Source organism: Ambystoma mexicanum, chromosome 12 (genome assembly GCF_040938575.1).
Source record: "Ambystoma mexicanum isolate Mex_15411 chromosome 12, UKY_AmexF1_1, whole genome shotgun sequence".
Lineage (NCBI taxonomy): Eukaryota > Metazoa > Chordata > Amphibia > Caudata > Ambystomatidae > Ambystoma > Ambystoma mexicanum.
This window is the reverse complement of record NC_090936.1, coordinates 286127420-286151033: the sequence shown is the minus strand read 5'-3', so window position 1 is coordinate 286151033 and position 23614 is coordinate 286127420. Positions and strand designations below refer to the sequence as shown.

Genomic DNA, 23614 nt, shown 5'->3' with positions numbered 1-23614 from the left:
TCACTTATTTGTGGCCAACATGGACTGCTGAGGAAAATGATATAAGGTAAGCTTTTCAAAAAAGGCAAGTAGAGAGATTAGATATAAAGTGTATATATCACTGCAGGATGCCCACAATTTTGGAAAAGTGTGATGGTGAGAGGTGGTGCAGGCTCCCAATAGGATTGGCCGCCTTACAGAAGATGAATTCTCCTACCCACCTCAGTGTACATACACACTAAGATGCCTTAAGCCACTGTGCTCCCCGGGCGGGCTACATAGGATACTTCACTCAAAAGAATATCTCTTCCTGATGAAGGCCTACACCACCAGAGCTTACCAAGCTTATCTTTAAAATGGCCGAAACACTGTTGTGTTGACTTGTTGTTTGTGTTGTTGTTCAACTCTAGATTGTTCCCACACAACTGTGCTGATTACCTGACTATTACTCCACTAAATTCTCTAGTTTCCTTCCCAAGGAACCTACAGAGAATGTATAAGCAAAAGAATTTGGTATTTCAAATATTTGTCATTTGATTCATTTAACTCAGGTACTATACTGTGTATGTTTTAATGTTGCATATCCTATGCTCTATAAATTCAAGTGTATCTTGACACTCACTGAACACAAATTAAATCTGAACTGCAGTATACAGACTTTTTTGTAATTCTGTGTCCACCAAGTCATGTTGTGACAAATCCAGGTTTCAGTTGCTCTATTTCAGCAGTTAGATTTCCATGACCTTGCTCATTTGTGTTTTTCTATATCACTGTACCTACCTGGGCAAAGCAAGGCATTAACCAGGCGCCCATTGATTATTTGATTCACAACATATACACAATGACATTGCATGCCCTTTTTAGTGCACACATTTCAATGAACCCTTGAGCTACACAGAATTGGCATGTCTGTGTGAATGCTCCACATGCATGCGGATGTGCACACTTACAGAGCCTGCCTGTCTTCCAACATAGCATCGTTTATGAACTGCTTACAAACAGATAATATAACTATTTCCTTAAAAAATGGTGCTCAATGTTTCTCAGCCAACGGCTGTGTGCTGAGATGTGAATCTGTGACTTGCACATGTATGCAGATGTCAGCAGTGCGTGCCTAACTCACTAGCTTATTTGACAGGACTATAGGCCAGGTCCTAGGGTTGAATTACCATGCACTGTGAATATTAAATATTCTACTCACTACCGCAAAGCAAAATTAGACAATGGGCCTCATTATGACCATGAAGGTAGCCATGCCGTTATTTGCGGCATGGCTACCCCATTTCGGGTACTGGGTCCTTGTTCCTGGAATGGGGAAATACCGGGCCATTCTGACCTTGGAGGGCCCGGTATTTCCCCATTCCAGGAACCCAGACCCTGTACATCCTCATTCCCATTGAGCCCCTATAGGGCTCAATGGGGATGGGGAGGATGCAAGCAACGGGCCCGTTAATGACGGACACGTTGTTTTCATCCTGGTCTGCTCACGAGACCCGCTAAGGATGCCTGGCGTCCTTACCGGGTCCCGCGAGCAAACCTCGTAATGAGGTGGTAGGGGCCCCGTTAAACTCCTACTGCCAGAGTCGTAATGAGGTCCAATGTATCACAAAAATACAGTTCACAGTGTGTGGGAACTCCCGTTCCCTGCACACTATCATAGGCCTAAGTAAAGCTACCTGATTTTATAAAAGGTATGTGTTCAGTGGTGTATGGGTATGTGTAAATTACATGGTCAGTCATCAATTACACATGGAACAATATTTCTTGGGAAACATTCTTCTTGTCATAAATATAAATATGTTGATAATTGAACAGAACAAAACCCAACGCGTTTCGAGAAAATATTGTCTTCTTCAGGGGTATATTTCTCAATAAGAGCTGAAAGCAATAAGACAAAAAGCTAAAATGACTAATATAGTTGCTGTACATTCAGATGCCTCAATTATAGTATACAATGTTCACAATGTCATCAGCGTTGTTACATCGGGGGTTTGACTAGTCACCTCATGGATTGGGTCTCTGACTATAGGTACGATCTTGTGTATTCCTAGTAAAGAGTTTATAAATTAAAGCAGAGCCAAAAAGTTGCAATTAATAGTGTGAATCCAAATGGTTAAGGAAAAAGACCTGTCAAGAAAAAAAGTGTCCTCCTTGCCACAGCATGTGTCTAAGGGTCTAAGCTACTTAGTTGTATATATGCCTTGCTGGTCCTTAAATGTACAGTCTGTGTCACTTTTGTGTTCAAAAGACCTAATAAAAAGATAAGCATTGGCAAAGCCAATAGGGCTGTCTTTTTTTGAAGTTAGAAAGTAAAGTTCCCAATGTGTGGGAACTCCCATCCCCTGCACACTACCATACACCGAAATAAAGCCACATGATTTTATAAAAGGTATAAGTGCCCAGTGGTATTTGGATATTATTGTATGCTATAATTTAGATATCTGAATGTACAGATATATTAGTTATTCATGTTAGCTTTTTTTCGTATTGCTTTTTGAGGTCTTATTAAGAAATAATCACCTGATGAAGAGAATAATTTCTTGAAACGCGTTGGGTTTTGGTTTGTTCAATTATAAAAGTTGGGATATTTATGACAATGAGAATGTATTCAAATACGTATTATTTTATGTGTAATTGATGACTGACCATGTAATCTACACATATAATAACTTTCTTAGTCTTTAAAGTTCAGTCAGAAGAGCAATTCACAAGACGGAACCTTTGATGGAGCCTTGGCCCAATGTTTGTTTCACAGTTGTTGTGTGTCAGCCTTTCTTTGAAGTTGACGATCAAAAGTTTCTTGGAGGTTGGTGAAGTGTCAAGTACTTTGGTGCTCACTTTCAATGAGTCTTAAGTTAAGAAAACAGCGTTAAAGTCTTGTGTAAGGGTGACATGCTTTTTTCTTACATTACAGCTAATTTTCAGTAATTTGTATTGCAGCTAGGAGGGTCAGAACACAACTTGCGTTTCCACTGCCTCTCTGACTCTCTGCCATACCAATGCCCCAGCATTTGCGCTGGCATGCATTTTCCTGCAGGTGCAAATGCTGGGGATCCCTTTGGAGCCCACAAGCTTTATGTGCCAGCATAAAGGAGACAGACTCCATAGGCATCCACTGTATATACTGCATGACATAATATGCAGTGTTTACAATTACAATGAAATGCTGCCTACCATGCGTACATGGCAGGTAGCGTTTGATTGTATTTATAAATGCTTCCTGACATGCGATCATAGTAGGCAGCATGTACAATTAAATGCTGCCTACCATGCATGTATGAGAGGCAGCATTTTATTATGATTATAAACACTGTGTGCAAAGCAAGCATGGTATGCAACGTTTACTCATTTGCACAGCAGAGTGCAAATGCGCAGGTTAAAATGTGGTGTAAACGTGTGTGTGCTGCAATTTGCCCTACATATTTGCACTCGGCAGTGCAAATTATCAAAATTTGGCTCAAGGAGCAACCAGCGTGAAGTCTACACATAATGGCTCCAGCTGCCAAATGACGACATTGGCAACATGAGCTGCTTTATGTTTTGGTAAAAGGGTCGCACCTGCATGACAGAGTGAGGCCATTCAGATGATACAATGGAACAGAATACACGATTGATTGTGTATTGTGCTGACACGCTAGGACGTGCTCTCGGTGGCAGGGAGGTTAGTGCAGGGCTGTTCACGTTGAGGATTAGCTTTGTGGTTCTACTCCGAACCAGCTGCTTACAGGTGATAAGTTGTTTGGGAGAAGCAAGCAGAGGCCATTTCAGTCCTCCATTTTGGACACCGCCAAGGCTTGGAACACTGTGATTCGCAAGGATAACTGAAGCCATTGGAGAATGTTTTGAAAGAAAAGCAGTTGGTGGTGTGCACTCCTGGATAGACCATGTGTCAGGTTGTGGGGGACTCATGGAATGGTTAGTGAAGTACCACACACCTAGGATTTTACCCTCTCCGGATGGAGTGGGTGATTGTGATACATTGACCAAAGTTAGGCTGTTTCATCCTCGGTTACCAAAATGCTGAATACTTTTTTTGCTAACGGTGTATGCCAGATGGGCCTCTTCACGGCTTTGCTCACAAAGAACCCATTGTCTAGCAATCTGACACACAGGTCGGAAATGTAACGCCCATATATATTGACTCCTTCCCTTGGACGCTGCAGTGCAGGAACCATGCAGTACATACCTTCAGTACAATACAGAGCATGGACGGATGTCAAGCCATGAATATTTGTTGGTGTCACATTTGCAATACAAAAAATAGATATACCCATTTGTAAAGGTTTTTTATCTCTTGGTTGTTGTGACTATATTTTATTCAGTTCATGTTACACCTGAAGTCTTATTGTGTAATGTTTGCTATGTAAAAATAAACATATTTAGCCACCAATTCCCTGAAACTGTACTCAAAAACTCAAAAGTGTGTATATGGGGATTCCTTTTGTCAAGCACGAAAGGACATGTCTCGCAACAGGTAATTCTGTTTATAGCAGCGTGCGATATTTATGAGTCCTTCTTTTCACCAGGGGATTAACTTAAGTGGCGGCCAGCGGCAGAGGATCTGTGTTGCCCGAGCGCTCTACCAGAACACCAACATCGTATTCCTGGTAAGCCCATCAATCACGCTCCTCTGCTTGACATTGCTGCAAAGGGCAAGGGGTTTGCAAAAGGGCTGAGAATGGAAACAGGATCCAGTGTTTATCCACGGGCTCAGTTCATTACATGATGGCGGAGTGAGGCACGATGTGTCTGAAGGGTACTTCATAACGATGTAAATCATACAACGGCACGCTTTTGTCTAGGTACCGAGGCTGTTGTACAGTATGTCTTTTTTGTAAATATGGAGAAAAAAAGTACTACTTCTGGTGCGTCATCTAAGCTATCTTGTACTTGCCTTGCAAGGTAAGTGATCATTTTCCAGTGTCATCTAGAGATGGTAAAATAAAAACAGGTGTTGCTTAAAATCATGTGATTTGGGTGGCAGAGTCAAGAAGCAAATATTGTGGCCCGTTTCTTGGCTGTACATTAGCCCTTAAGTGATGTCATCGAAGGGCACTTTCCCGATCAGCCATTCCACAGGAAGAGTGACCGCGCCCACTCTGAATCCTTTGTGTTGGTGGCAGACCTCCCAATTAATAGGGGAAGTTGGGTGGTGAACCACAATGAAATTATAATGGAAAGGTCAATGACGTCAGAAGTTAATGTGCAGTGTGACGAAGCAACATATCAAGTAACACAAGACATGCAGTTCAGCTCTTTATTAAACATGTCAGAAAGGTGAGAGCCAGATGGTCAGAGTCAGGCCATCCAAGGGCTGGGGTTCTCTCTTGCTTTCTGAATCGCAGGGATATCGTGACAAGCTTAGTTCTTGGCAACACAGAACATAGCACCTAGCTTGCTTCATGTCAGCTCATTACCAGACATGTAGCACCCAACTTGACCTGCAGCCAAGTTGATCAGGGCTTGCAGAGATTAAAACACAGTGTTGCACTGCTGGATGGATCAGGCCTCATGTAGATCAGGCCTTCTAGGGATATAGTCACCTTTTTCACTCTGCTAGGTGAATATAGACCTTGTCATGTTCTGACAGGTGGATCAGGTCTCCTAATCACACATTACCCTTCTCGTTCTGCAACTGCTGTCCCAATTGTGATATCATGTGATAGAATATTTATAACATGCTTAATACCCAGAGGATTCTAAGCGCAAACCCAGGGATTGAACCTCTGGTGCTCCGTGTTGTCTTGCTTCCAAGGCGAGCATTCTGCCCCTGAGCTATCCTCCAGAGATTGTCCTCATGTTTTCAACAAGTGGTTGAGGCTGGAAGCCTCTCTTTCATACTCGCTTGCCATCACCTCACTTGATGAATGTGTGTCTCGTTCCAAGAAGAAATCCTTAAAAATGTGGGTGGCCATCTTGGAATCAGGCCGATGTGGTCATGATCCTTTGCCTCCCACTCATCTTTGTGCTCCCCACCTCATTGCTCCTCTGGACCCTTTTTGCTGTGCAGCAGTCTGACGTCCCACTGCTCATCCAGCTCTGGCTCTGCTGTTCTGCTTCTTCCCCACTGCTCCTCATCTATCTGAGAAGCGGCCCCTGGTGTAAAGTCACCAGGTTCTCCAAGCTCTCCTCTCCGTTGGTGCAGGTATCATTCCAGGGAGGCAAATGGGTCTTTTGGGTTCCCAGTTGCTGTTGTTGGTTGTAAACTTTGGGCGTGTTTCCAGCGTTCCACCCAGGTGACACACATCTCCATGGGCTTACTGAGGAGCACCCAGAACTAATTCCTAGAAGGACAATCATTCTTACGGGGGAGAAGATGTGTCTTTGACTGGTACAGAAGTGTAGAAAGGGAAGTGGCATTTCTAGAGTGAGTGGACTAATTGGGTTGACTGTCCTCTCGATACCTCCTTCTTACCCCATTTATCTGGCAATATTGCTAGGGCTGCGTTGGGGTGCAGCTTACTCACTCCTAAGCACCCCCGCATTAAGCCTCTTCCAATTAGAACTCAGACTCCTCATCATAGGAGGCAAGGAGTACTTGTGAACAGAAGGAGGAGGTTTAAAAAGAATACTTGGGAGAGAGCCAGTGTAAGCAGGAGACAGATAGTGAGGGTTGGAGAGATACAAGGAAGACAATCAGCAGAGTTAGATATGGCGAGGGTTGGCCATGATAGAATGAGACAGGTTTGGAATGACAAGAGAAAGATACTTCCACTTGAAATGTAAAGGATATCTTTTCCATTCCCTGTCTGTACATCATGGCTTTTATCATACAGTGCTGATATTTGTGGCATCCAATAGCCGAACGGAGTCCATATAGCTAAGAGAAGATAGAAGGTTGTCCTGTCTTTCTTTAGATGAGCACACAGTATGACGCTTATGCAACCTAGAGTGTCATTTGGAGCACGGCGTCACCATTTGTTGAGTATGTTACCGAATTATTGGTGATTTGGCTACGTTCGCCTCTGTACAATCAGGTGAAGTCGAATTATTTCTCATCTCTAGAGTATAACTTATGGTGAGGGAAGCGACCCGCAGAATCTCACTCAGCCCAGCTGTATGGCCATTGTGAGGCTGCAGATGACAGTCACTATCAAGGCAGCCAAGTCAAGGAGGCAGTTGTCTTTCCCGGTGCGATGAAGAGTGCAGTCTGAGTTGATTATACGAATGGATCACTTCAATTGAAGCAATGGAATTATCACACAGGGGTATCACTGATTTCCAGAAGGAAAATGCAAGGCTACGAATGTCTTGTTCTAGTGAAGCTGAGCCATTAGGTGGCCCCATTCACGCAGTGCTCACTGTCCCTGTCATTCTTTCATAAACCTTCACCCTCTCTCTCGAGACAGCCTGCTCTCTCTTCCAGCCTCCCTCACTCTCCATAATATATCTGGGGATAGTTCTGCTACCCCTAGATCTGTGATCATTCTTCTTTAAAAGAAACAATCAAATGTATAGATATAACAATTCAAGTTACACTGGGAAAGCAATGTTGTCCACATGTCTGTGTAGAAAACGGGATGAACACTGTAAAACAGATTTGTATAAACCACTGGAATATCACTTCTGGAATTTACAAAACAGAAACACTGCAAACAGGGAGCCCTTATTTTAAATATTTACTTGTTTTTTTTGTACAGTACCTTGATATAACTTAAGATAGCTTCCGATTCCTATGTTTCATTGTTATTAAATTAGGTTGAGAATGTTAACAAAAAAAAGGTTGCTATGGGCAAATGGAAGGTGTGGATGGATACCTTTACGCCCCTATAGAAAATGTGTTTTGACTGGTGGGGGTCCAGAAGGCTATGGAAAGCCAAACTAAGGAACCTTGTGGGCTGGCGGAACTCTGGCCAAGAGTGCTGTAATCCCTCAGCCGTGCTCCAGCTCTACGGTGGAGGCTTCCAGGTGGATGATATACCTGGCATTTCATGGCCATTCCCTGCTGTGGGTGGGGGAAAGTGTTTGATTGCTGTACAAAGCAATGCTCTGGGTACTTGGCCATTTGCGGGCAGTCCCTGTCAATCGTGTAAGTACCAAGTTATTTTGTGACAGTTCCTGGCTATGGTTTGATAACTTGTATCGGTATTACCCAAATTGTTCATTTACAATTATTCGAATGAACAATTGACCGAATTTAAAGGGTCGCAATTGACCTTTTCACAATTGACCATATGTGTGTATATATATATATATATACATATATATATATAGGGGTTTTGGGGGGATTTGCGTTGGGTGGGGGGTTGTGGGGGGTTTCCCCCCACATATATGTTACAATTGACCTTCACAAATCGGTCAATTGTGAAAAGGTCAATTATAATTCGAACAGTTGTAAAACGAACAATTTGTATACAACCCTTGTATCTTTGATGGCATCCCTGTCAATGGTGTAAATAGCAGGGCTTTTGATGGCAACAGCTGGTATGTGGCACCAATGCATGTCATGTAATGTGAGAACCCGAGGAAATGATAAAAGTAACTTTACAGATGATGGCACTAGATGGCAAATAGTCAATGCTGCCCAATGCCTTTGTAATGTTTATGTGGATTCCCACACTATTGGCTTTGCAAATACAGGGGTGTAGTTGAAGGCAACACTACAATTAAAATATTAACATTGGTGGTTTAGGGGAAGATCAAATGCATTGATATATGTTTTAAAGGTAGTACTAATGAATCACTTGCCTGATAATACTTAACTAAGAACAATGCTGCTTCTGTTTTCTTTTACAGAAGATAGCAATGCATCCACCCAATCACCTTCAAAGTACAGGTGCTGGCAGTCTATCAACTAGTTGACCACTGGCAAAGAATTGTTTTAATACAGTGGCTATAATCAAAAGATGATTGTGGAATGGATTTAATGTTTGGAACTTATTGTGTAATTAACCTCTTCTGGCAGGATGACCCATTCTCGGCCCTTGACATTCACCTAAGTGACCATCTGATGCAGGAAGGAATCTTGAAGTTTCTCCAAGATGACAAGAGGACAGTTGTTCTTGTGACACACAAGTTACAATATCTTCCCCATGCCGATTGGGTAAGAAACCACAACAGCACATTAATGTATGCTTGTGATTAACTTTTGTAATAAGAATTCACTGAATATTGTAATGGATTTGTAAGGACATGTGTTTATTTGTTATTCTATTATATTGCTATTGGAAAAAATTAAACTTCAAGACACTGTACATGTACAGCAAATGCTTTTCTATTGAGCCAAATAAGACAGTTTTCATTATCAAACGGTTTCACAAAACCATTCTGATGATCTAATTTAAGCAGATTTTTATGGCAATCTGTGTTATACTTCCGTACTGGACTGCTAGAATAAATAGGGCATGCTTGCCATGCAGCGCTATTGCCAACCCCCCGCTTTTTTTGATAGTTACTATACATTACTGGTCTTTAATGGACCGCTTCTCTTTTTAGGAACTAGGTTTGAATTCAGCAGTGCCAGAGAAATATAGACACATTAAAATATGTCAGTTCCTTGTCGATATTGCTAAATCGTACTACAAATCAGATGGAGAATTCTAAAATGTCACTTCTCACCTCTGCACATTTGAATTAGACTCTGTATCAGAGAGGGCCGCCGAGTGGGTTGTGGAGGGGTGTGCGGACTCTGGTTGCATGCCGCCCACTGCTAGGAAGAGCAAATGAATGCTACCTAATGACGTTATTGCTCTACCCTCTGCCTTCAGAAGAGATGCCTCTCCCTATTAGAGGTGTAGGAGACATCCACAGCTTCTAATGCCACATGCCCCCCATCAACTGGCACGTGGGGCACTTGGCTTCAGAGGCACAGTGCTTGCGTGTATTGTGGGAAATGTAGGCCATGATGCACTTGGCCTTGTCCAGAGTTCACGCCCTGTATTTTTCTGTCAGTGGTAGACTCCTCCTTCCTTAAGAATATCTGCTGGAGCTGCTGTTACAAGATGGTGGGGTGAGCTTGGCTCTCTGAAAGAACACACACTCCATGTGTCAGTTGTTGCAAGGCCACCTTCCCGTGTGTCCTGCGGTGTTTCAGGACTCCATCTAGTCACTGACCTTGTTATGTTGACCAGCTGGGGATCTGCCTCCAGTAGTCTGCTGATGGTACCCAGATTTAGTGTATGTTTTTCAGTTGCAATAATGAAAACAGGAAGCTCTGATGTATTTTGTCTTTTTTGGGATGTCCATGTTTTGCTTAGTTCCCAATGACAGCAGCTTCAAAACGCTATGGGGAAAGGAAGGTGGAGGTTAAAGAAGGAATAAATCACGAGTGAACTATATGAAGTTAAGATCTGTAAGATCCGCGGAATAGCTTGTTCTTCAGAGAGTGTTTGAACCTCACACAAGTTCCTTGATGATGGAAGGATCAACCTCTGCAATGGGTCTACTTTCTACTGCTGCAGGACCTGTAATTTATGCGACGTCGACCTTCAGTGTCTGCTTGGCTGATAGTGTGTGAAAAATGTGGACACACGTGTTGCCTGGACTAAGATGGCTTTGCGGTTTAGACATAACATCTTGAAATCTATTTGCTGCTTCACAGGTGAACAATCTGGCAGCTTTAAAGTTCTGGAAATGTGGTAAGATCTTTTCAGACCAATAAGAGTCAGGCAGCGCAATTCTGAACCCTTTGCTAAGTGTGTACGGTTTCAGCCGGGAGATCTTCGTAGATTCCAATCTTGTAATCCACTCTGGACATGACTCCTGCAAATTACAATGCAATCCTCTGAGGAATCTCTAGGAAAAGGAGGACCCCTCTCAATAGCTTCAGGTGGTAGAAGGCTGATTCTTTGATAGTGTTAGCCTACAAGATATACATTGCACGGTGCTTGCATTGTTAGCAATTATTAGAACTGGGAGGATTGTGTTTTTTTTTCATAGAGCTGTCATCACTGTCTCTAGCCAGCTTCTGCCGTGGATTATTTGGATACGAGCTCGGCTGCTGCAATGTGCGTGGTGCGACTGCGTGATCGTGTTTAAAAGAACTGTCAATCCCAGCTAGCTTTGCGCCTTTATTTTATCATTTTTGGTGCATTAGCAACAGCGTGGTGGTTAGGCCGGTTTTCGTCCGCTATTTAAAGCCAACTCTGTACCTCACTCCTGTTAGCCTAACAGGGGCCAGATTAGAGAAACTTTGACGGTAATAGCACTAGGGCGAAGTTTGCCCTATTTTTAAAAACACTGGTACACGTTAAAAAACCATTGCACCTCGATAAGTGCAGTTTGGCATATCAAAAGCACCAATGCTAAATTTGCCCTGGTGCTAAAAAGATACATTTTTTATGCATTTCTGCATCAGGGCAAAGGTTGCCATAGTGCTAATACCTTTCCGGTAGTTTAGGAGGAGTGGAGGCAGAATTCCTACTGATTTAGGTGTTGTGTGCTTCAAGGTTGGAAAAGAGCTGATTGGTAACCACCAATTCTAGGGATTAAGTAACACAGGGGAGAGCAAAGGGTGTCCAATAAAGCTGTTCCAGCTGATGTTCTCTGCCCTCTCAAAGCTGCCATCAGTTAAGCTGTTAGCTTGATGATGAGTATAATTATTCCGCCCTATCAGTCCCATTCTGACTTATATGCAAATGCTTCTTCTTTATTTCAATTTAAATTAGTTTTCATTGTTTTCATGGACTTAAATTGGGACATACAGGTCCTGAGCTCAAGATCACCTGGAGCTCAAAGCTCACTAAGAGAAACTCTAGAAATCCTTTGCATTATGCATGTCAACAATTATCGTCAACCTTTTTCAGTGGAATTCCAGGTTTAATGGCAACCAGAAACTCTCGGTTTTTATCCCTTTTTGAAGACTGTTAAATAATGTTTTTTCTTTATATGTTCCCCTGCTATTCACTATTTACATGTCTTATTAAATAGCTTTTGCATACTTGGGTTTTCCTTTTTTACAGTTCTTAACTTGAATTTACATTTCTTAAATATTTTGTGTAGTGGATCATTACTTCTTGCAGCTAGGGAGCTCTCTAAAATGTATATTAATTATATGAAATACATGTGGAATATTTCGGAACTAACAGACACTTAAATGTCGTCTTTATATGGAGAATCCACTTATCTAGCTATAAGTCTTGCTTCCTGTAACAAAGCAGGCTCTCTGGTAAGCCTCTGGCTGTCCCGTCACCCATTCAAAGAAAAAGTCATTTGATATCTCGTGACAAATGCTTCAACACGTGGTTGTTGGAACTGTTAAGGAAATAGGGTATTAATGGTGATGGAGAAATAGGGATAGTTCAGGACCAAATGCTCCACAGCGTAGGCTTTTAGGGCTATCAAAACAATGATGTTCCAATCAATGTCTACTACAATACCTATATTGATGACACACACACATTCCCTAAAGCTTTGTAGAAATGTGAAGAAGTAACTATAACAGATGAAGAATGTAGAGCTGGATTTTAAATAATTGGCAAATGTATTCTACTTTCAATGCCGTGAAATAGAAATATTAAAACTAACTTGGTTCCAAATACTTTTAACCGCATTTAAAATTCTGCCTCTACCACAGCATGAAGATCCTTCACAAGGTTCACCACATCGATGGAAGAATTCACGAACAATATGGCCAGGAAAATTATGGCATTGTTAGTGTGAAAGCAACCATGCGCGGACAGATGAATGAAATAACAAAATGAACACGGCTCAACATTTAAAACAGAAATATATTGATTAGCATTTACAACAACCTGCCATCAGTAGTACAGTTAAATATCACAGCCATACCCCACAGTAAAACCCTGCAACCCTAATCCCCCCCACTAGCCACAGATTTCCCCCACCCCCAATACACCAATAATATCAACCTAGAATCCATGCTGTTTCATTATCGTCAAGTAATCCGATACTCCAACAAATTAAGATGCCTAAGGACCGTGTATCATCTCCTCAATATCTGCAATAACCAAATATTGATATTCTCATGGGGGTCATCCAACCAATGAGTTTAATAAGACCTCAGTATAATTTCCAATATAGCCAGGACCGCCACTTCTGTGCTGGCCCATTTTGGCAGGTCTTTACCCAATCCCTTACCTTAGGGCCATCTGGATTAAACCAGAACATAGCTGTATGCCTCTTTGCCAAAACCAGGGCTAAATCCTCCATTTTATTACGTTGTTTTCTGTTTTTCTCCTGAGGAAATTGCCCCAACGCGCATGATGATGGTGTTAACTCTAACCATGTGGCTCCCATGTTGTGCAGTTTGTCTACCACAACCTCCCAACAATGTTACAGTCGTGCATATTACCATATCATATGTAGAAACAAGGCTTTCTCTACTCTGAATCTTGGATACTTACCTCTGGATGGGTTAATTCTATGCAGCCTCACCACTGTCAGTTATGTCCTCTGTAATATTTTGTATTGTAACAGTTTAAATTGAGCATTCTGCTACGCTGACTTGGTGTACAAGCATATTTTCTCCCATTGGGTGTCCTGTAGGGGAGTTCCCATATCATTTTCCCAGTCACTCTTAATTTTAAATTTCCGCTTTTTCTATTCTCTGACAACACATTGCATATTGTGGCGACCGGTCTCCGCCCATCATCCATACCATGAAGGCATTCCAACAAAGGACTACACTCTGGTTATTGGAAAACTCAGACAAGCCATAGACGCCCTCCCGTGAACCCAGCTTATTATAGAAAATGTCCCTTATCATTTCTCCATTCATCACTCAAGTCAAAGTACGGTATTAGCTATATGTTCGCAACTAAATCTCCCCATACCGACAGACCCTTAATTTCCCATTTTTATATCAGTTTCCAATTTAGTACATGCTGCTTGTCCATACATGCTCCTAACAGGATATTAGGGGAGGATGGCTGTGTCTGACCTGTTATCTTACATGTCCTTTCCCATATTTGTTTGCCCAAGTCTAACATATGCACCCCTTTCTTCTTACACTTTATTTGCCTAAGTACTTCTTTGAGTATTTATGGGCTAGCCAATCCCACTAGAAGTTTTAATTCAGGTGTTCCCTCACCAGATAACCAGTGTGCTACAACCTGTAACTGGGCACGCAATATCATGCTTTTCAAAGTCCGGCTCCTGCAGACCCGCATTCTGTATCTTATCTTGCAATTTAATTGATGCCACTCTCCTATGGCCCTTCACCCACAATAACTCTTGCATCAAGATGCTTAATTTCGGAAATGTACTTTTGGGAATATTATAAGGCACGTTAGTAAAATAATGCAACAGGTGTGGCAAAAAAAATATCTTCGTAAGCACTATCCTTCCCATCAGAGATAGAGGCTGGGTGTTCCAGAACACTGCCGACTTCTCAATATACTCAATGGCCCTCAATGTATAATACCTATGAGTGTCCTGGACGTTTCATCTTATTCTAATGTCCAGACAAGTGAAGGATTCCGTCTCCCATTGAACCGTGATCTAAGGCAGCTCTAGCTTTGGGTTTCCCGCTAGCGCTGCCAGGGAGGAAAATACCAGACTTATTTTTGTTCATTCGAATTCTAGACTAGTTACTAAAGGAGTCCAGTATCTCCATTACATTAGATTCCGGGTTTAAGGGATAGAGCAACATATCATCAGCATATAGCGAGATCACATGTGTCACCCCCCCCACACGTATTTCAGCTTCCTCCATATTTCGCCTAAGCACACGATCTAGTGGTTCCAATATCACAGCAAACAGAATCGGGGACAAGGGGCAACCCTGTCTCACCCCCTTCCCTATTCCCCGTGGTCCCCCAAACTGTCTTAAACAATTTTTATTGATTTTCACAACAAACTATAAACATTTAACACACCAGCAATATGCATCGTGAATCCACAACATCTGTTATTTACGTATAGGCTCTGCTGTTTATTTCCACCCCTCCCCCCAAACTCGAGCCTACCCCTCCTCGCTTCCTGCCATTCCATAATTCTGCGACGTTCCTACAACCTCCTCCTCAGCATGTTCATTCTCATTGGGGCCATCCTGAGTGGGCCCATATAATGTGGCTGCCAGTTATCTCCATTCCATCAGGGAGTCTGCTTCCTCCTCCCCGCCTGTTGCTTGCCTCTTGTCACACTGCTGTTTCAGCTTCTGTCCATTTCTGTAGGTCCCTCCACCATGCCTCTACTCTGGGTCTATGGTTTGCCTTCCATCCCATGGCAATTCTCATCTTGGCAAGTATATATGACAGGTATCAGGTCTTTCAGCTTACTTACATGTCTCAGTTGGCGTGGTCTAGGGAACCCCCCTAACATGCATGCCAATACTGATTCCACATTTATAATTATCCCTTTCTACTTTAACCGATGAGCTATCTCTCCCCAGAACTTCCCAACTTCCGGACATGCCCAGAACATATGTATAAATCCAGCATTTATTTATTCGCATCTAGGGCATGTTTGTCGTTCAACTTTCCCAAATCTAGCTATCCATTGGGGGGTCAAGTGTGCCCTGTTGGTTACATACAGTTGTATTTGCTGGAGTCTCGCATTTCCGGACACCTTTTTGTGGTACCCTTGGGCTCTTTCCCATTGACCATCACTCATGCATTCCCCAGCTTCTTCTTCCCAGTCTAATCTTAATTGGGTCACTTCTTCCCTGCACTTGGACATTAAGAGCTCATAGATCCTGGAGATCTCACGTCCCCCCTCACCCATGCCTTGCATCATTTCTATAGCTTCATCAGGTTGTTCCTCTAGTGTTATTTCTGACCATGTCTTTGTAATCCGCCTTACTATTGTGGTGTAAGTGATGTATTGCCCCACATGTAGGCCAGTTTCCTCCACCAACACCCCAAACGCCTTTATCTTCCCTACTTGCCATATGTCTCCCACTGTTGCCACCCCCACTGATTCCCATCTTCCCCGGATCGTTCTCCTCAGTTGTACGTCCCCTTCTGTGAGCGGCACTTGTGGGGAACATGAGTTTGGGTTCCTCATAACCTTACATGCTTTGCCCCATATCTTCCATCCCAGTTCCAGCATCCCAGACTCCCCTTCAGCTCTGACCTAGGGAGCCATATCATCTCTTTAAGGAAGAAACTGTGATTCTCAATTCAGATTGAATATTTCTATATTAGACGTTGATGGTGTTGTGTTAACTTTCATATAGTTATGTTTATACGAAAAAGACCCCAAGAGCATTGGGCAGTGGTGCACCATAAGTTAAAGGTATGTTTTTATTTTTTTCATTAGCTCCCTTGAATCGGGCACTAGCCAATCATTCGCAGGATGTGGGTTGTATTCTGAGTGCTGCTGGCCAGTGCCGTCTACCCTATGTATCCTTCCTCTCCCTGCTTCCCCCTTTGCACTTAGAACTTGTGTAGTTTCCTATGCAGGTGCTAACAGTGTTTAATAAAATATATATATATATATATGACTTTGCAGTGAGGTTGAATGCCAAGCTCTGCCTTCCGAAGTCTGTTTCCCTGTTGATGAGTCACTGTCATGAACAGAGAAAATTAATTTCAGGAACTAGGGCATGGCGCCAAGGTGCACCGCAAAGCAAGTGCCTTTTTAAAAAGAAATTAATCAACCTTAGCACCTGCGTAGGGAACTACAAGGGTGCTAATTGTGATATAATCTGTGGCGCCAGGCCGTGATGGCTGGTAGCGGTGCCGTTACCTCCATTAATGGACTCTTGTAGTTACATTTGGGCATTTAACCTGTTTAGATCTTTGTAAAACTTTTGTAGTGGTTCTAAAATGAACCATTGTGGGTTAAGGAAGGGAGATGGAGTGGATGTAGGAAAGACAGGTGTAAAGTAGACTTTTTATGACATGTTTTTTTTTAATTTACACAGGTAAAAACAAACCTGAAAAGGAAGTACAAAAACTCTCAAAAAATAAAACTGGCTGCAATTTCGTGCATGCTCCCTCTACCCAGGCATCCTCAATTGCCTTAAAACCTGCTGCATTTAGTGCTTTTGGCAGATATTGCTTCCTGCAGGTGAAAATGCCACCTTCAGGAGACCTGCGATGGCGTGGAAGTTCCAACGCAGGGGTAGCAGAGGAGACACTCCCGTCATTGCCAGCAGATGAAGTTGACGAGCGAGATCCAGAGGATGAAGCAGTTGGTGGTAGTGGTCCTTTTTCCTCTGCAGTTGCACCTCTGGTGGTGGGGTGAAGGGCATTTCAACAAGCCTGATTGGCTGTTAGCAGAACCTGAACCTGAAACGTTTATCCAATAGTTGCCAGTGATAACGAATCCGGTGGTTGACAAATGCTGTGGTGCCCAAGCTCTGTGCAGGAACAGTAGAGAATCCTTTCCTGCGCACCTCACCATAAAATGTGCACTGTCCCTTTTCGATGAACGAAAGTTTAGTGTCCGTTGGTACCTTAAATTACTGCTAGCACAGGTAAGATCAGAACACAACAACCCACACACACTAACGTCGCCTCCTTTTCCCGTTTTCATTTAAAAAACAGTTACCTTGTGAATCTTGTAGTGTTATGCCCATTTTTCACTGCACATAAATCTGCACTTCGTTTTTAGAAAATTATTTAAATCCAAATGATATGATATGATATGATATGATATGGTATTTGTAACGCGCCTATACACATGTGTTTCAAGGCGCGACGAGGCAGGGAGGGGGCGACAAGGGGAGACAGACAACGATCTTACTAGGCCAGGTGTCATTCAGATCGCGCAAGTGCAGGGGTGGGGGAGGGGGAAAAGTGCAAGGGGAAGGGGAGGGGGGAAGTGCAGTACAAGGTACAAGGTAAGTGGCGTAACGTAATAAATAAATAAATAGGGCCAGCTGGTGGCAAGTGTGAGGTAAGTGCAGAACAAGTGCTGGGGGAGGGGAGGGGCTGTAGGGATACAGAGACAGTCCCGCAGTGCAAAGGGGTTCCAGGGCATCAGTGCAAGTGGAGAGTGGCAGGGCCCAGGGCCGAGGCCGTTTAGAGTGGTCCAGTTGCAGGATCAGTGCAGTTTCAGTGAGGAATTAAATTAGCTGTTCAGCAGGGGAGAGGGAGAGAGAAAGCAGAAGCAAAGAGGAAGGTTTTGAGGTGCTTCCGGAACCGGAGATGGTTCTCCTCAAGTTTCAGGGAGGCAGGAAGGCTGTTCCAGAGGGAGGCCCCTGCCGCGGAGAGAGATCTACCCCGAGCTCGTTGCTTCGAGAAGCGGCTAACCCTGAGGGAATTGGAGGCGGATGAGCGAAGGGCTCGGGAAGGAAGATATTTGGGAAGAGAGAGTTGAAGGTATTTAGGACCCAGGCCCCAGAAGGCCTTGTGGACAATGCAGAGGGTTTTGAACTTTATCCTCGCAGCCACTGGGAGCCAGTGTAGAGATTTCAGTCCTGGAGAGATACGTCCCTGGGCTTGAGGCCAAGGACAAGTCTCGCAGTTCTGTTCTGGATGAGTTGCAGAGGGCGGAGAGTGGAGGCAGGCAGATTAAGATAGAGGCTGTTACAGTAAAATGTTATTATTTTTTCTGGAACTTATAAGACAGTTTATCATTAAACCACAATACATGTAGGATAACGTTATCTGCAAAACCACATGGGCCGTTTATGCAATCAGGTACCCTTTTGGTCTCCTGTATGTAGGTAAGACAAAAAGAGAAAGTAGACAATGGATCTGTGAACGCAGGTTGTGCATAAAAAACTAAATTCAAGATAAACAGATGGTAGAGCATTTCTGTAAAATAAGTTGCAGCCAGACAGAGATGTTGTGGTTTGTGATACAAACCGTGAAGTCTATCACACGTGGCAGAGACTGAGATTGGCTCTGAGGAAATTAGAGCAAAAATTGATCCCGAAATTGGATCCTGTAAAAAATGGTTTAAACACAAGCATCACATGTGGTCTGTTTTTTCAATAGGAATATTGTGTGTCAAAAAAAAGAATATCTTTCAGGAAGATGGCAGAATCGTTAATGTAGGTGGATCAATGGAAATCAAACAGAGTTCAAAGAACTCCAATGTGTAGATTAAACTATACATCTGACCTGTGAGTATATTTGTAATACCTAAACATTATAGTAAAATGATGGAGCAATCAATCCATGTTCTGTAGGTAAAAACCAAACCCCACTATCACCACATCACTCTTTCTGATCACAGCCCCCCACTAAAATTGCCTTGCTTTTCCTTATCACAATCCCCATTACTGTCAACTCACTATATCTCGCAGCAGTCCCTCACTACCCCACCTCACTCTTTCACATCACAGTCCCCAACTACACAACTTCAGTCTTCCTCATTGCAGTCCCACACTAACCCCAACTCCTCTTCACAGTACACCATTTCTAAACTCTTCTTATCTATGGGAAACAAAAAAAAATGAAATACTTAATAAACCTGATGTTGCGTAGGTCAAAAACAGATATTTATAACAAATGATATTACAGCAGGCATGTTATCAGAAAAAAGACAGAATTACAGGTGGCACAAGGTATGGTATAACAAAACCCTTGCCATTCAGTGAAAAAACCTTACTTAAGGAACAGGTAAGGTGAATAAGTTCAGTGCAACAAAACCCTTGAAATTCACAGAAAAAACAGTGATGTCATTCATGATGCCATAAGAGATGTGATATCATTAGTGATGTAATTTGGGATGGTTTGAGGGTGCTTACGGGCTGTGCAATGCAGGCCTCATAGTTAAGGTGCTGTAGCTTCCAGCACATGCTGAATTTCAGGGGTTTTGTGGCATTAAATCCGCACCTTAAAGTTACTTCAGCAAAATCTTTGTTGTTGCATTTCAAGGCTTTCGTTTCATCAGATGTATTCAACAGTGCTTCAACTAAAGTTTTTTTCACTGAAAAAAAAAAAAAAAAAAAAATATATATATATATATATATATATATATATATATATATATATATATATATATATATAACACACACCAACAAAGTTAGTTATAGTAGTTTTAAAAAGGCTTGAAAAAAAATATTTTGCCTGAAATGTGAAAGTAGGATAATCCATTTCAGCCAAGTCACACATTCCACAATGCCACCTAGTTGTCATTAATGGAAGTTCACCTCCAGTTCAGAGCCACATCAGCGAGGCATTTTGAGTAGGCAAATTAGCCCAAATGGCAAGCCTTTTGTTCCAGGAAATTGTCTTTGTCTTAAAGGGCAGTGCTACTTCATACGTAGCTTAATCAAGCCAAGACAGATATTTTGCAAGGCTGCAAGACAACTACAGACCTGTTTTCACCCTTATCAGGGCTCACTGGTGCAGTATATTTTTGACAGCCTTGTGATTGTAAGACCACCACAACTTTATTGGTGTTTTGTAAACATGTCCCAATGCTCCAAACACAAGGTTCAGATGCAGTATCTCAGAGTAGTTTGAAGGTGTTATTTGCTGATGAAGGTTGTGCACCTACTATGATATGTTTGAGATCAAGCTGATTTGACATATGGTACCCGCTTGACAGCATCGATGCATGATGGTCCAGGGGTTCGAGACAAAGGTTTATGAGGGTTCAAAGCATTGATCCTGTTGCTACGGTGTTCAATTCGATAAGGTAGCAGTATCAAGTTGAGCCAGGTTTTAGATTGTTTTAGACAGGTTTTAGATTGTTTTAGTGATGAGCAGTCGATTCGAACCGGGCAATTGATGGGCTGTGCAAGGACACAATGGAGCACCAAGCTGGTTCAGGATGGCAAGCACAGTGGTTCAAAGGTTTAATAAAGTGTCAAAGGCTGCACCGGCGGGTCTTGGAGTTTGATATACAGTGTCCCTGGTACGAAGGCATTTTGACAGGTTCAATGCAATAAAAGCAGGGATCATAGTTGTCTTGGCCCTCAGCATGTTGTGAGTGCCACTCTGGGTTCTCAGGTAAAAGTTCAGTCCTGGTTCACGGGCTCCCAGCAAGTGAGAAGTCCTTCACCATGTTGAGGTCCTGTGCAGCACTGGGGAAGGCAGGGATGCAGATCTTTTTCCAGCGCAAGAGTTGCGCCCAATGTTTCCTGGCAGTGGTTAGGGAACAGAGCTTAAGTCTGCTGTGGACATGCAGTTGTCACCGCACTGCTGGAGGCCTCTCCCAACCATAGTCAAATGTATATTCTTTCTCAGGTGTTTTTTCCAAAGTGAATCCGAGGAGTGGGAGAGTCCTTCTTTTAAAGGCAAACACACACAGGTGATTGGACTAACACTAGCCTTGTTTAGGGATCCAAAGCCTGTTCTTGGATCAGGTGGACTGTGTCGCCTGACATCACACCCAAAGTGATTTGCGCTACTGAAATCATTCCATACAAAAAGTAGTTAGTCAAGTCAAAGTCCAAATAATTTCTTCTTGGGATGCTTTATTATCTTATATACATATATCCTCATAAGAACACAATGTTGCCAATGATTTCAGACCAAACATGTCCATCCTCAGGGTCAATATCTAGAACACAAATCCATAAACAAAGAGAAAAGAGCATATTTGGTATAAAATCCTATATACATCTATTTGTCGTCATTTGTTTATATGTACATAAAAGGCAGTGAAAAGCAATACAAAACAATATCATTTGCCAGTTTTCATATATTTTGCAGTGATACAAAATGCTTCACATAAGAAATAAAATAGTACCTGAATCCAGATATTATATATATATATATATATATATATATATATATATATATACCTATATATATATATATATATATAGCTGCAAAACCATTAACAGGCTCCACTATTCCTTCTCCTGTTCATGTGTGTGATGTTTAAATTGCAGTTTTTGTAGGCCATGCAGACATGCGCAATGATGTCAAACAGCGCCTCACATCCTGTTTGTAAGTCTTCTTTTGAATCCATCCACATCCTTATAGTCAGGCTTCCAGATAAGGTGTGTACTAAGCCTTTTTACACATTAAAATCTTGTAAATACGACAGCATTATTATTTTCCTGTGTACATTTACACAGAAGTTTAGAGCATAGGGCAGTGCAAACGTCAGTTTACTTAACAGAAACCAGAAGGCTTCTTTTGATTTTGATCTACATGGATGTAATTGCGAGCGATGGATAAAAGCCCCTGTAACAGAATGTATATTTCTCTGAAGGCTTTCAAAAAAAGAAACTACACACTGTGATAAAAGGAAAGGTATATTTCCATTCAGCTTCTGCTATGTTGTGCTGATAGAACAAACAGAAACACTGCAGAGTTATTTTCCTAGCATTTTAGGATTGTAAAATTAATAAGCTGGAAAACTAAGTTGCAAATGAGAATTAATATTTTGTAACAAATTATGCTTTTTTCCCAGTGAAGGCAAACCAGCATTGCACAATTATATTTTTCAGAGTTCCTGTGCTGTAGGCATAATCATGCGTAGGCAGATAATTTGTACACTTATAATTTAATGTATACTCTAATTATAAAAACAATGTGCAAAATGATGACTATGCACTGTCTAGTTTACATCCATTCAACCTTGCAGTCAATGGGGTACATTACTATTAATGGTCAGTGGCAGAAGAGTCTTTGTTCAAGGGTGAGTGATTGTCATTACACCAATCACAGGTATTCTAGCTTCTCAAATCTGCAAGACTACAATTAAAACATTCAAAACCTGACTCTCCAGGAAGTGCAAGCACTGTTTAAAAACAAACAAATGAAAGTTACATATGTAATTGAAATAGAAACTCAGCAAAAACTTTCTGTGTGATAATCCAGATAGGTCTTTAACTTTATGTAGCGCTTCATAAATGGTTCATCCAACATCTAGGCACTGATTATTATACCTCAGCCGATACTCAGTTAACCGGTCTCTGAAGGATGTTAGCCAATAAGATAGCTAAGCTGGTTCAGCACTTGTTGCTGTGATTTATGCATGATCTGTAGGTTGCAGGTATGAATCCCGGCAAGGCCAACTCAGTCTTTCATCCTTTCAAGGTCGATAAAGGTGTTCCGATTTCGGTTTGGTGATAATTGTGATAAATATGTTCTTTGTACAGCTCTTTGCAAAAAAGCGCTATATAAATGACCATTTGACCATGAGATTAGATATAGAATTTATCATGGAGTCCTTGCCACTGTGCACTGTTGCATCATAACATTGGCAATAATAGATCTAGGAAATGAGGACTTTCATTAAACATCAAAAGACAATTCTGCTATTGAGCCTCAAAACACACAAAACAATACAATTTATGCTTGCTTTGCAATGTAATTGGCTAGGTGTTTGTGTTTTCAACATTTAAATATATATAGGAGAATTAGAACGGCCAGACCTTAGAGAAATAATGAAAGGTGTATTCTGTCACAATACAGTAAGCTTCCACATAGTAATGAATTCCATACAGTTTTTGCACACGTCAGCAGGATGTCACATACATTTTACTCTCATGCAAAGGAGAAAAGTCATTTCTACTCTCTTAAAATCACATTTACTCTCAAACTTTAAAAATAGGGAGTAAAATACTCCCACTTCAAAATCTTATCTGGAACACTGATTATAGTGGTCACATTTAAAAAACATTTAACAAAGAAAATTGAAATAATATTTGTGTATGTTGTATACCTATGACCATTTGTGAATGAATTCTTCATATTGTCCCAAACGTTTTCCTAATGGCAAAAATACTTATATGAGTACTCCAAATAATCTCCATATTTTATCGGCTAGGTACTTATTCTGCAGTTATCAATGAAAGTCATGAGCTCCTTATCTTCATTCACATTTTGTAAATCTAATTTCAGCATATTCTAAAGGTTACATAATAAAATAA

The 23614-nt window shown here is 41.8% G+C and overlaps 1 protein-coding gene across 4 annotated transcripts in view; it reads left to right on the top strand.

Moving 5' to 3' along the window:
- ABCC9 (ATP binding cassette subfamily C member 9) overlaps positions 1-23614 on the top strand; it is a 1387936-nt gene that overhangs the window by 769579 nt on the left and 594743 nt on the right. For all 4 annotated transcript variants that reach the window (XM_069628445.1, XM_069628446.1, XM_069628447.1 and 1 more), the window contains 2 exons: positions 4506-4586; positions 8885-9022. In XM_069628445.1, the coding sequence (XP_069484546.1) occupies positions 4506-4586; positions 8885-9022 (219 nt within the window). The remainder of the gene's footprint in view (positions 1-4505; positions 4587-8884; positions 9023-23614) is intronic.